This window comes from Chanos chanos, chromosome 15, assembly GCF_902362185.1.
Source record: "Chanos chanos chromosome 15, fChaCha1.1, whole genome shotgun sequence".
NCBI classification, from domain to species: Eukaryota; Metazoa; Chordata; class Actinopteri; order Gonorynchiformes; family Chanidae; genus Chanos; species Chanos chanos.
The window spans coordinates 8467069-8480304 of record NC_044509.1 but is presented as its reverse complement, the minus strand read 5'-3'; the positions used below and the strand labels follow the sequence as shown (position 1 = coordinate 8480304).

The window sequence follows — 13236 nt, the reverse complement described above, 5'->3', positions numbered from 1 at the left end:
TTACACCTGGGTTTCTGATGATGTAGCTACACCGGTGATAAAATTATCATTATTAATCATATATTCTTCGCATTTAGTGCTTAACTATCCGGACTCGATTTCTTTTGTTCAGTAACGCATTGTCAACACAACGCTATTTCACTGTTTCAGCACCACCCTGTAGGACAGCGCCTTAGGTGTTTTCACGCTCTGCGATGATTCTGTAGACGTCTGCGATACTTAAATCAAATTCGACTGAAGATAAAGCAAATATCATGCGTGGACATCAATACACATACTCATTGCATAGAAATCAGCGGCTTGCAAAAACCATGGATTGAACGACCGATTTATACACGTAGAAACGACAGGCTGTCTGTATGTAACACGTGAAGCTCTGTAAAACTAATCTGTCAGCATATACTTTGTGATATCTGGGAAAATCGCAGTGTGTGCCATTAAAGCTATCTCTAGTAGCAATTTTTAAAAAATGACACAGTGTGTCGCTATACACCAGCAGAGAGTGGTAGGGTATTTCTCTCCTCCTTCTCTGAACGAATGGGAGGAGAATCCTCGCTAATCTACGGTGTGCCGTGAAAATGGAGGATATTTCTCTCTGTTTATAATACTGCTGACAACGTTAACTTGCCCTTCCGATACATTACAGCAGAGAAACGAGTCTTTTATGGGTTGTATTGAAAGACGTTTCCGACTTCTCTTTCAATATGGAATACAAGCGACTCTTGATCTCCTTCTCTAGGCTGGTCCTTGCATCCATGTTTTGTCTTCTGCACAGAACAAATGGCGATATTTCTTATTCTGTTCCAGAGGAGGTGAAGAATGGGTATATCATCGGGAATTTAGCGAAGGATCTCGGAATATCTGTGAAAACACTTTCGACGCGTAAAGCGCGTTTGGATATGGATGATGCAAGCATGCGTTATTGTGATATAAACGCCAATACTGGTGATCTGATTGTGGCACAGAGAATAGACAGAGACTCTATCTGTGGACCTACGACGGTATGTTTACTTAAATATGAAATCGTCCTTGAAAACCCTCTCGAGCTACATCATGTTACTGTTGAGATCATGGACATCAATGATAATTCACCCATCTTCGCAAATGACGTTATTGAACTCGAGATACGTGAATCAACTGATAAAGGCACACGGTTTCCGATAAACGAAGCACACGATGCAGATATCGGACTAAACGGTGTTCAGAGGTACAACTTACAAGAAAATGACCATTTTTCCTTCGTTTTACACAAGAAACCAGGTGAAGGAAAGTATGGTGAGTTGCTGTTAGACAGAGAACTAGACCGTGAAAAGCAGCAAGAGCTGACATTGTTACTCACCGCAATTGATGGTGGGACGCCACAAAGATCTGGCACAGTAGTTATACACGTCAAAGTCCTGGATGCTAATGACAATGCTCCAGTGTTCAGTAAAAATGTGTATAAAATCAGTGTACCAGAAAATTCTCCTGTTGGTACACTGCTGCTAACGGTGAGCGCTACGGATGCAGATGAAGGAGTGAATGGAGAGGTGACGTACGAATTTGGGCATATATCTCGCGATGTGTCAAAATTATTCACTTTGGACTCTAAAACGGGAAATGTTGCTCTAAATGGTACTTTGGATTTTGAAAGAAAATCGTCGTATGAATTGGGGATTAAAGCAAAAGATGGTTTAGGGCTTGCCTCTTTTGCGAGCGTTATCGTTGAAATTGTTGATGTGAATGACAATGCGCCAGTCATTCACTTGAAATCATTAAATAACCCCATTCCTGAAAATGCATTACCTGGAACAGAAGTGGCCATCATCAATGTGCAAGACAAAGACTCTGAGGAAAACCAACAGATTCGCTGCGCTATTCATGGCAACGTTCCTTTCAAACTAAATTCCTCAGTAAAAAATTATTACTCTCTTGTCACGACAAGTGAGCTTGACCGTGAACTTGTATCGGAATACAACATAACAATCACAGCTACAGATGGGGGCACTCCACCGTTATCTTCCTTCAAGACTATTCATTTGTCTGTGTCAGACGTTAATGACAACCCACCTGTATTCAAGGAGCAATCCTACAGCGCCTATGTACCTGAGAATAATAAACCTGGCTTCTCTATTTGTACAGTTAACGCGATAGATCCTGACTGGAGACAAAACGGTACAGTGTTCTATTCTCTGGTGCCTCGTGAGCTCCATGGTGTTCAAGTGTCTTCTTTTTTGTCCATTAATGGAGAAACAGGGGTAATCCATGCTGTTCGCGCCTTCGATTATGAGAGGTTTAGAAGCTTTAAAGTCCATATCTTAGCCAGAGACAACGGTTCTCCTCCACTCAGCAGCAACGTGACTTTGAATGTCTTTATAACCGACGAGAATGACAACGCACCTCAGATATTGTATCCTTCCCCGGACGGAAACTCTTTCATGACTGAGATGGTCCCCACGTCAGCACTCTCTGGCTCTCTGGTCTCCAAGGTGATAGCTGTGGACGCTGACTCTGGTCAGAATGCCTGGTTGTCTTATCAAATCGTGAAAACCACTGATCCTGGTCTTTTCACCATTGGCCTTTATAGCGGAGAAATTAGGACACATCGAGACGTTTCCGAGTCAGATAACATGAAGCAGAATCTTGTTGTCTCAGTGAAAGATAATGGGAAACCCGCTCTTTCTACAACCTGTGCCATATATTTAGTCATTTCAGATAACATGTCAGAAATTTCGGAACTGAAGGAAAGGAGTCATAACGAAGACACTTCCAAACTAACATTTTATTTGATCATTTCTCTGGTCTCTGTCTCCATATTTTTCTTGACTTTTATTATCCTCGTCCTGGCCGTGAAATTCTGCCATAGAAAGAAACGTCAGCTTCTGTTTGATGGAGCAGTTGCCATTCCCAGTGCCTATCTCCCCCCGAACTATGGTGAAGTGGAAGGAGCAGGAACTTTGCGAACCTCTTATAATTATGACACATACTTAACAACAGGTTCACGTACAAGTGACTTCAAGTTCGTAACGTCTTACGATGAGAACTCACTACCAACTATCTCGACACCCAGAAAGGGAAACGACGGTGATATTCATGGTTCCTTGCTGGACACAGAACAGGTATGGGCAAGTGACGTACTATTGAGCAGAATGAATAATTACAAACTTTAAATATTAGACATTTTAACTTTTTCTCATTAGATTGAGAATTCAGTATTGTGCTGAAAAAGGCTTGATCTTGTGTGTCATATGAATCAGACTGAAATTAGTTATACGTTATCAGCAGTAGAACGTGTGTTTTCGAATGTTGTATGATCGCCCCCCTCCTCCAATTTATTCTGGCGTTTGAAATTCTGATGTCTCGCTTCCCTAGCAGCTCTCTCAACCACTCTTAATCGTCTCATATCTCTGGCAAACAAACGAAAATATGTATGTTAATGTTGTCTTGTCCGTAGCAAGGCTCACTAACATACATAATGTATCTATGGACGTTTTGGATCGATCCCTACTGACATTATCGCAAATATATATATATATATATATGATAATGTTGATGACAATATAGCCTACATGAGTAAGATTTTTCTTTCCCATTTTCTTTTAAAAAATATATATTCATTTTATTTATTTATTTTTGTAGGTGTTTAACTTTCATTAGTGCTTTCATCTTAAAGTGGCATTTAATTCGTTGTAGATGCTAAAGTAAAACTGAAATATGAAACTATACTTTTGGGGGTCAACTGGGAAAACATCAGCACTGACTTTAGTACACTAGACTCCCGCTGTTCCATCACAGTTCAAATGAATCCTTTTTTAAGCAAAAATACTTGATTATTCCAGCATTAGGAAAAAACTAATCATTCAATCGGTTGTACCGCACGTGACCGCCATCTCAGAAAATAGTCCTCTTTCAGTTTTCATACTATTCACAAAGGGTCGCTGTTGACCAACATACGACGGATTTCATTTAGACCACCACCTCTTTTTCGACAAGCCGAAATCGAATTTTTGCGAACCACTGCTACTCTATTGTTGTTATTTTTGCGTAGGTCACCGCTTTGTTTTGTCCACGATATATCATGGAATTTAAAACAGGCGCTATGCTGGAAATCTTTCTCTTCTTGATAGTTGACATCTATCTTTGCCTTGGTGAAATTCGATATTCTGTTCCAGAGGAGATGAGACGGGGTTCTGTTATTGGCAAAGTTACGAAAGATTTGGGCGTCAATATGAAAACATTGGAGTCTCGTAATCCCAGGATTGAATTCGAAGGTAGAACTCGTTACTGCGACATTAATCAGCAATCAGGGGATTTGGTTGTCAATGAGAGGTTAGACCGAGAAGAGCTATGCGGACAGAAGCCATCATGCACCTTAACGTTTGACTTCTTCATGGAGAATCCTCTTGAACTGCACCGCGTCACTCTGGAAATCCAAGATATTAACGACAATGTGCCTACCTTCCCGCATAATGAAATTTATTTAGAAATAAGAGAATCAGCCGATAAAGGAGAGCGATTTTCCGTGGATGAGGCACTGGACCCGGACGCAGGACTGAATTCGGTACAACGTTACACACTATCAGTCAATGAACATTTTAGTTTTGCTGTTCACACCAATGCAGATACAACGAAACATGCAGAGATAATACTGGAGAACGAGTTGGATCGCGAAAAGCAGGACCATCACTCTCTTATTTTGACAGCATATGATGGGGGCAATCCTCCGAAATCGGGTACTGTAATGATACATGTTCGCGTGCTGGATGCTAATGATAACAAACCTGTTTTTACGCAGACTGTGTACAAGGTGAGCGTACCAGAAAATGCTCCTTTAGACACGGTTGTGGTAGCTGTGAGTGCGACTGATGCGGATGAAGGGATTAATGCAGATGTCACTTATGAATTTAGTCACATTTCCATGAGAGCTAAAAGTATTTTCTCTATTGATCAGAAAACTGGGGAAATTAAACTTAAAGGCCCAATGGATTTTGAGGACACCTCCTCGTATGAAATGCACGTTAAAGCGAAAGATGGTGTCGGTCAGGCTGCTTCGTGTAAAGTGATTGTAGATGTGACTGATGTAAACGATAACGCTCCAGTAATATTCATTAAATCATTAAAGACGCCTTTTCCAGAGAATGAACCGTCAGGCTCCGAAGTAGCAGTGATCTACGTTCAGGACAAAGATACTGAATCCAGTGGCAAAGTCAAATGTTTCTTTCAGCCGAACACTCCTTTTAAATTGAGTCCATCAATTAAAAATCATTTTTCATTGACTACTATTGAAAGATTGGACCGTGAGAAGGTGTCAGAATATAACATCACAATTACTGCTGTCGACGAAGGCTCTCCTCCACTATCCTCCTCTATATCGCTGATAGTTTCTGTTGGAGATGTGAATGACAATCCACCTGTTTTTGAGAGACAGTCGTACAGCGCCTATCTGACAGAAAATAACAAACCAGAGTCATCTGTCTGCACTGTTGCTGCAAGAGACCCAGACTGGAGACAGAACGGTTCAGTCTTCTACTCTCTCGTGCCCAGCGAAATTGGTGGTTTGTCAGTATCTTCCTTTTTATCCATTAACGGAGACACAGGAGTGATCAGTGCAGTCAGAACATTTGACTATGAACGGTTTAGAGACTTAACCATCCAGGTTATGGCTAGAGATAACGGTTCTCCTGCACTGAGCAGTAATGTGACTGTAAGAGTCTTCCTTACAGATGAAAACGACAACCCTCCTCAGATCTTATACCCAGCCCCACAGGAAAACTCTATCATGACAGAGGTGGTCCCCAAATCGGCTCTCTCAGGCTCTCTAGTTTCCAAAGTGATTGCCGTGGATGCTGACTCAGGACAGAACGCATGGCTGTCATATAGTATTGTCAAGGCTACTGATGCAGGACTCTTCACCATTGGTGTTCATAGTGGAGAAATCAGGACACAACGCGATATCTCTGAATCTGATCTCATGAGACAAAGCCTTATAATTGCAGTGAGAGATAACGGGCAACCCTCTTTATCAACAAGCTGTGCAGTGCATTTAGTGATTTCGGATAACCTCGCTGAAATTACTGACCTCAAATATGCTAACCATCAACAGGACAATTCACGGCTGACATTATATCTGATCATCGCACTGGTCTCTGTGTCCACGTTTTTCCTGACTTTCATCATTCTTATTATAGCAGCGAGGTTTTGTCAAAGAAAAAAGCCCAGACTCTTGTTTGACACAGCAGTCGCCATTCCCAGCACCCACCTCCCCCCCACCTATGCAGAGATGGAGGGAGCAGGAACTCTGCACAGTTCTTACAATTATGACACATACTTAACAACAGGCTCACGTACAAGTGACTTTAAATTCCTCACATCATACAATGAGAATACGCTGCTTGCTGACCATACACTGAGGAAGGGCTCAAATGATATCATCAATCTCTCTGGTGAATGTTTTTCAAGAGAATCTAATGAGGTATGTACTTGCCTTTCTCGGTAGGACACTGACTGCTTTTTACTACTTTTCTCATTGCTTGATCAAAAAAAAGGGCGATTACATCAATTAAGTGAGCTATCATATAGTATTGGCCATAACATTTCTTTTCTTCCACTTGATTTCCAAGACAGTAGGAGGTATGATATGTTCTGATGGTTATTAGTGGATGTGTAGTCTTATTTCCAATGGTCGTATGTTTTCCCTGCAGTCTCTCTGTTGTTATTGCTATTATTGAGGTGTCATGCATGCAAAATCTATGTTTTCCTGAGGTCACATACAGTCCATTTTCAATACAGTTTTGTAAATGAAGCAAACCTGAATTAGTCAATGGTGAACTGTCTTTATTCCAAAACTGTTTGATTGTTAGGTGCACTTCAGACAGAGTTTGCTATTGGTGTGGTGACTATTGGTGTGTTATTGGTGTTAGTGGACAGCAAAACAACCAGTGTATTGCAGAAATGTAGATGATTCTGCAGCTCTGTATGGACATTTGAACATTTACGAAAAAATACATATTAATTAGTTTTCTTTCATAATATGATTTATGCTGAACCATGCCATCATAGGTGTCTTCCATTTGACTGCAGTATTTGAATACTAGTATTCTGCTATACAACAGCCTAGAGTAGTAAGACATTTCTCTCCATTTGCAGTTGACAAACATCTTGCAAATCTGCACAGTGACAGTGAGTCGTGAAGACATGGGTTTTATCGTTTTGTTTTTGGAAAACTCCACAGTATTTGCGTGAATATTTGATATCATCTATATGAATTTGCATTGCTGTATGTAACAAAACCTGACTGTGCCTACAGATTAAAAATACTTGAGATTTCTCTTTGAATATGGGATACAGATGACTATTTATCCTCTCCTTGATGGCAGTTTAGGAATCTGGGAATCTGTTTTCCCACCCAGCAGATAACAAATGGCAACACTACTTATTCTGTTCCATGGGAGATGAAGAACAATTATGCAATCAGTGACCTCAGAATATTTGCAAAAACACTGTCAGTTCATAAAACGTGTTTTCACATGTATGATGTGCTAGCATTTGTTCTGACGTAAGTGCCAGTACTAGTGAACTTATTGTGGAGGCAGAGAAGCTCTGTGGGCCTAAGACAATTTACCTGCTGAAATGTGGTATTGTTTTGAAAATATTTTTGAACCACATCATGTTGCTGCTGAGATCTTTGATGTTCATGATAATTTACCCACATTTGCAAGTAATATTACTGAACTAGAGATCTAGGAAACAACCGTAAAATGTGTTTGCTTTTTAGTAAACGAAGTTTATGATGCAGACGAAGGAATAAATGATGGTCAAAGCCACCAGTTACTAATACCTTGAAACTGGTAATTTTCCATCAGTTTAGATTAGGTCTTTATATGAGTTATTCTTACAGACAGAGTAAGAGTATGAGAAACACCAGGGGATGAAATGGTTGCTCAGTACTTTGATGGTGGGACCTAACAGAGATGTGGCAATATGTTTATATATGTCACATTTCTTGATGCTAATGATGATAAGAAATATGGTCTAGTAAAACCCATGATTTAGAGAGGAAGGTAAAAGAATTAATTGCATATTGTTGGGTGTGTTAAACTGCCCTATTACTTTCCTGTCTGTATCAAATGGCTGCCTAATCTACTCTATTCCCAAAGAAATAGAACATGAATCAGTTGCTGCATATACTGCAGCAGATCTTGGATTTGATGCCTAAGGACTGCCATCTAGACATGGTTGCTTGAATGCAGAGAGCAATGAAATATGTTTTATGTAAATAGAGCACAATACAGACAATTTAATTATTTCACAGGTTATGGTTTGAGAGGATTTTTATGGATCAAAGCAATCTTGACTTTAAAGTATGAGCTTGTACTGTAATAATGTCTGGAATCACAAAGAATTGCAGTTTAAATACGGGAGACTATGCCATGACAAAGCAACACATATTTAGGCCAAACAAATTAAGCTTTAAATATAGGGATTGGCTAGCAGAGGAACTAGGTTTCTCTTGGGCAAAGTCCATGATACCAATATGGGAAGAGACACTGTTCCAAAATGCATGTTCCATGAAGCATGATCACTTTTCCTGCTAAAATTATTACTTTGAACTGGTTACAAAGAACTGGATCGTGAGCAGGAGCTAACATTATTGCTCACAGCTTCAGATGTAGTATAGTGATGCACATCACTGTATTAGATGCCGTCGACAATGTGACAGTGTCCTAGAGTTTAGTCAATTGATCTATAATGTGAGTCCGCCTGAAAATTGCTACTTGGGCACCGTAGTGGGTACTGTAAGTACAATAGATGCCGATAAGGGCGTGAACAGAGAGATAACTTTTAAGTTCAGTTGCCCATTTGATTAACACTGATGACGTAGGCTTTTTTGCTGTGTACCAGTGTTATTTTTAATCCAGTCATTCTCACTTTTCCAAAACATTAATGGAATGATATCTTTAAATTAAACAATGTTGTTTGATACACACATCTCCTAACATAATTAGGGAACAAGTTTACCTCTAAAAGTGATTCATATCTAGCCACTTATAGGGTACTTGGTTGCTCAGGTGACACTCTGCTGTACTTGGATTAACCATTTTAAAGATAGTATCATTTCAAACTAGTTTAATCTGCCAAATTGTTTATTCTTTTAGGCATGTTGCAACCTTCGTCTTTTTAATAGGCTAATTTTGAAGAGCAATTCAAATTGTGGGCCTACCAACACTACGTCTAGCAAGTATCTGCGAGTGTAAGGCATTTGTGATGCTGTATACAAAACACCCATGAGTCATCTCATTGTGACTTTGAGTTTTGATTCTAGAAGGTTGCATTTTTATGTGGCATCTGTTGCTATTTCAGAGACAATTTGTATTTTTTGTAAAACATCCATGTACATGTGGAAGGCTTCTTGCATGTCAACACAACATGCAGCTTGTGCATTCTGAAGTAGGGGCAAATTCCCTGTCCCATTACAAATATATCATAGAATAGAATTGTTTGAATTAGAGTCGTCTAAGTTACTTTGCCCTGAGCAATGTATAGTACTGTAAATAAAGAAATCATTTATTTATTTGTGGCATTTTTACAGCTGATCAAACTGGAAAGGGGTCTATAATGTAAAATTACAGCTGCGTTTGAAATCTTCTATCAGTTTATTGCAGCTTTCAGAGATTATACAAAATGCAGCTATTGGAGAGTGTTGAATTGGATGACAAGGGTGAGGAGAAACTAGTAAAACCTTCACAATATTTTAATCGATAAGGGACAATATTTGCTTTCTCATAGACTGCTAGTTAGGCAAATTCCATTTCTGAAGTAAAATGAGTAATGGCAGAATGAGCTATAGAGTAAAGTCTCTGAAATAATAGAACACCTACATTATAGTGTCTGTATTACTGAGAAGAACATACCAGGAATCCATACTTCTTGTCTAGCTCAGAATGATGACAAAATGGCACCATATTTATGCTGTTGTGTTATGTCAGCTCAATACTATTTCATCATCCTCTTTTTTTATATATCATGGAGCAACAGGCACAATGAATTTAATTCTTAACTGTGAATAATTTAGCACCCTAAGTTGTAGCCAATAATGTTTTTCTTTCATCCAATGTTGATCTGACTGTGAACATCTCCAGAGCTATTAAAAATCCTCCCATAATGTTATACTTTGCTCAATAAGGAAACTCTTTTAGAACTCAATTTGTTCCAAAAGCATCTACTTCTGGTTCTCTGGTAATTTGATTTGTGTAAACGCTGACTTAGAAGCAATTGCTTTGCTGTCTTATCAAATTTTGAAGTCTACTTCAAAAGAATTTTTCATCATTGCCTCCACAATATTTTATCAAAGAAAACTTCCCTCAAGGCTAAACTCTGACTACGGTTTGGCTGACAAAACAGAATGACCTGAAAAAGTGTGCAATGAACAGATTTCCTAACTGTAATTTTAAGCAAGAACTCAGAGTGTCGCTCTCGACCAGCTTTACGCGTTTTGATACCTCCCTGCCCACTGGTGTAATGAACAGCTTGCGCTTGATGGTATTCAAAATAAACAGTCTTCATGGACTAAACACTTCAGCATACCATTGCGTGGGTGATAGCTGTTTTTGTTAAGCTTTAATCTGGAGTTTGCGCTAACTAGATTCGAAGCGAAATAACGTGGAAATGGAGATGAAAGGATTACCACTCGATTATTCTTCCTTTTGTCTTACAGTGTTTCTTTCACTCTTGTGTTTCACTCATGGCGATTTAAGCTATTCGATTCCCGAGGAGATGAAACGCGGATCAGTGGTTGGAAACATTGCCAAAGATTTCAATCTCGATTCTAAGACACTCGCCACTAGAAAAGCCCGACTGGATACAGATGGTGTCAGCAAACGTTTTATTGACATAGATATGGCAACTGGATCCCTTATTGTCACAGAGACAGCGGATCGGGAGGAGCTTTGCGGTTCGCGGATGTCTTGTATTTTGAACTATGAACTTATCCTCGAGAAACCTTTAGAACTGCATGCCATTGTCGTGCAAATTCTAGATATCAATGACCATGCGCCACAGTTTTCTCGAGAGCAAATAAATATTGAAATTCAAGAATCGGTCGAAAAAGGAACACAGTTTCTAGTGGGTGAGGCACACGACGCCGATATTGGACAAAATGGAGTTGAAAGATATTCCCTCGACAAGAATGATCATTTCGCTTTACTTGTTCGTCCGAATCCAGACGGAGGCAAGTATGTAGAGCTGGTGTTAAATAATAAACTGGACCGTGAACAGCAACAGGAACACACCCTGTTACTTACTGCCATTGACGGTGGGACTCCTCAGAGAACAGGCACTGTAACTATTCATATATCTGTCCTAGATGCCAATGATAATGTACCAGTATTTAGTCAGCCAGTCTATATAGTAAATATGTCTGAAAATGCACCTCTAGGTACTGTAGTGGTCACAGTCAGTGCCACAGATGCTGACGAGGGCCCAAATGGCGAGGTGACCTATGAATTCAATAGATTATCCGACAAAGCTGCGAGACTCTTTTCATTAAATAAAATGACGGGGGAAATAAAGGTCGACGACTTGATAGACTTCGAAGAAGAATCTTACTATGAAATGCGCATTCAGGCCACAGATGGATTAGGATCAGCTTCTAATGCAAAGGTGGTCGTACAAATCATGGATTTGAATGATAACGCCCCTGACATTATTGTGAAATCACTTACCAATCCCATCCCCGAAAACACAGTTCCAGGCACAGAAGTAGGCATCATAAATGTGCAAGACAAAGATTCAGGCGTAAATCGTCAGGCCATCTGCTCCATTCAGCAAAGTGTTCCTTTCAAGTTAAATCCCTCAATTAAAAATTATTATTCTATTGTAACTACACATGAACTTGATCGAGAACTTGTATCTGACTTTAATATAACTATCACAGCGACGGATGAAGGCACTCCACCGTTATCTTCCTCCAAATCAATTCAATTAAAAATATCAGATGTTAATGACAACCCACCTACTTTTAAAGAACAATCTTACAGCGCTTATGTTGCGGAGAATAACAAACCAGGTTCTTCAATGTGCGCTGTTAGTGCGAGAGACCCGGACTGGAGACAGAACGGCACAGTGGTATACTCTTTAGTGCCTACTGACGTTTATGGTCATCCGGTGACGTCTTTGATCTCAATCAATGGAGACACAGGAGTGATTCATTCTGTGAGGTCGTTTGACTACGAGAAGTTTAAAAGTTTTCGGTTTCATGTCTTAGCCAGAGACAATGGTTCCCCTCCGCTTAGCAGTAACGTGACTGTCAGTGTCTTTTTAACCGATGAGAATGACAACTCTCCTCAGATATTGTATCCTTCCGGAGAACGAAATTCTGTAATGACTGAAATGGTCCCGAAAGGCCTGCTTTCCGGCTCTCTGGTCTCCAAGGTGATTGCTGTAGATGCTGACTCTGGACAGAATGCCTGGCTCTCCTATGAAATTGTCAGATCGACTGATCCAGGGCTTTTCACCATTGGGCATCATAGTGGAGAGATAAGAGCACAACGAGACATTTCTGAATCTGATGGCATGAAGCAAAATCTTCTTGTCGCAGTTAAAGACAATGGACAGCCATCCCTCTCAACCACATGTACGGTATATCTACTCATATCCGATAACTTGGCGGAAGTTCAAAACCTTGAAGATATGGCGTACGAACAGAACAGTTCTAAACTGACGTTGTATTTGATCATTTCATTAGTCTGTGTTTCTACCTTCTTCGTGATATTCATGATTCTCATCATAACTATGAGACTTTGCAGTAGGACAAAGCCTAGACTGTCTTATGATGGAGCGATAGCTGTTCCAAGTGCTTATTTACCTCCATGTTACGGTGAAATCGAGGGAGTTGGAACTCTCCGGAGTTCTTACAATTGTGATGCGTACTTAACTACAGGATCGCGCACAAGTGACTTTAAGTTCCTAAGATCCTACAATGAAAGCACTCTGTCAGCTGAACATACGCTGGCTAAAAGCCCAAATGATTCGGTCGAGAGTAGGAAACCTGACATGGGGACTGAAGGTGATTTTAATGAGGTAAGCAGCAAATACCAAAGGTGCATTCATGTGAAGCAAATCTGAGATCCTACTTCCCTAACAACGCTTTCGTGTACTAAAGATTCTGACTGGCTTGTTTATTATTATTATTATTATTATTATTATTATTATTATTATTATTGTTGTTGTTGTTGTTATTTTCCGTCAAGCTGACTGATT

The 13236-nt window shown here is 39.9% G+C and overlaps 3 protein-coding genes across 3 annotated transcripts; all 3 read left to right on the top strand.

The window, feature by feature from the left end:
• Positions 1-704: 704 nt before the first annotated feature.
• Positions 705-3149, top strand: LOC115828210 (protocadherin beta-16-like). Its single transcript, XM_030792166.1, has one exon. It carries the CDS (start codon positions 705-707, stop codon positions 3147-3149), a length of 2445 nt encoding a protein of 814 aa, XP_030648026.1.
• Positions 3150-4057: 908 nt separating this feature from the next.
• Positions 4058-6475, top strand: LOC115828209 (protocadherin gamma-A12-like). Its single transcript, XM_030792165.1, has one exon. The coding sequence runs from the start codon at positions 4058-4060 to the stop codon at positions 6473-6475; it is 2418 nt and encodes an 805-aa protein (XP_030648025.1).
• Positions 6476-10644: 4169 nt separating this feature from the next.
• On the top strand, positions 10645-13101 carry LOC115828208 (protocadherin beta-16-like). The gene has a single exon (XM_030792164.1). The coding sequence runs from the start codon at positions 10645-10647 to the stop codon at positions 13099-13101; it is 2457 nt and encodes an 818-aa protein (XP_030648024.1).
• Positions 13102-13236: the final 135 nt, after the last annotated feature.

What these genes read in the sequence shown, in the direction of transcription:
- LOC115828210 (XM_030792166.1), top strand. Translation starts at nt 705, where the DNA reads ATGGAATACAAGCGACTCTTGATCTCCTTCTCTAGGCTGGTCCTTGCA.
- LOC115828209 (XM_030792165.1), top strand. Translation starts at nt 4,058, where the DNA reads ATGGAATTTAAAACAGGCGCTATGCTGGAAATCTTTCTCTTCTTGATA.
- LOC115828208 (XM_030792164.1), top strand. Translation starts at nt 10,645, where the DNA reads ATGGAGATGAAAGGATTACCACTCGATTATTCTTCCTTTTGTCTTACA.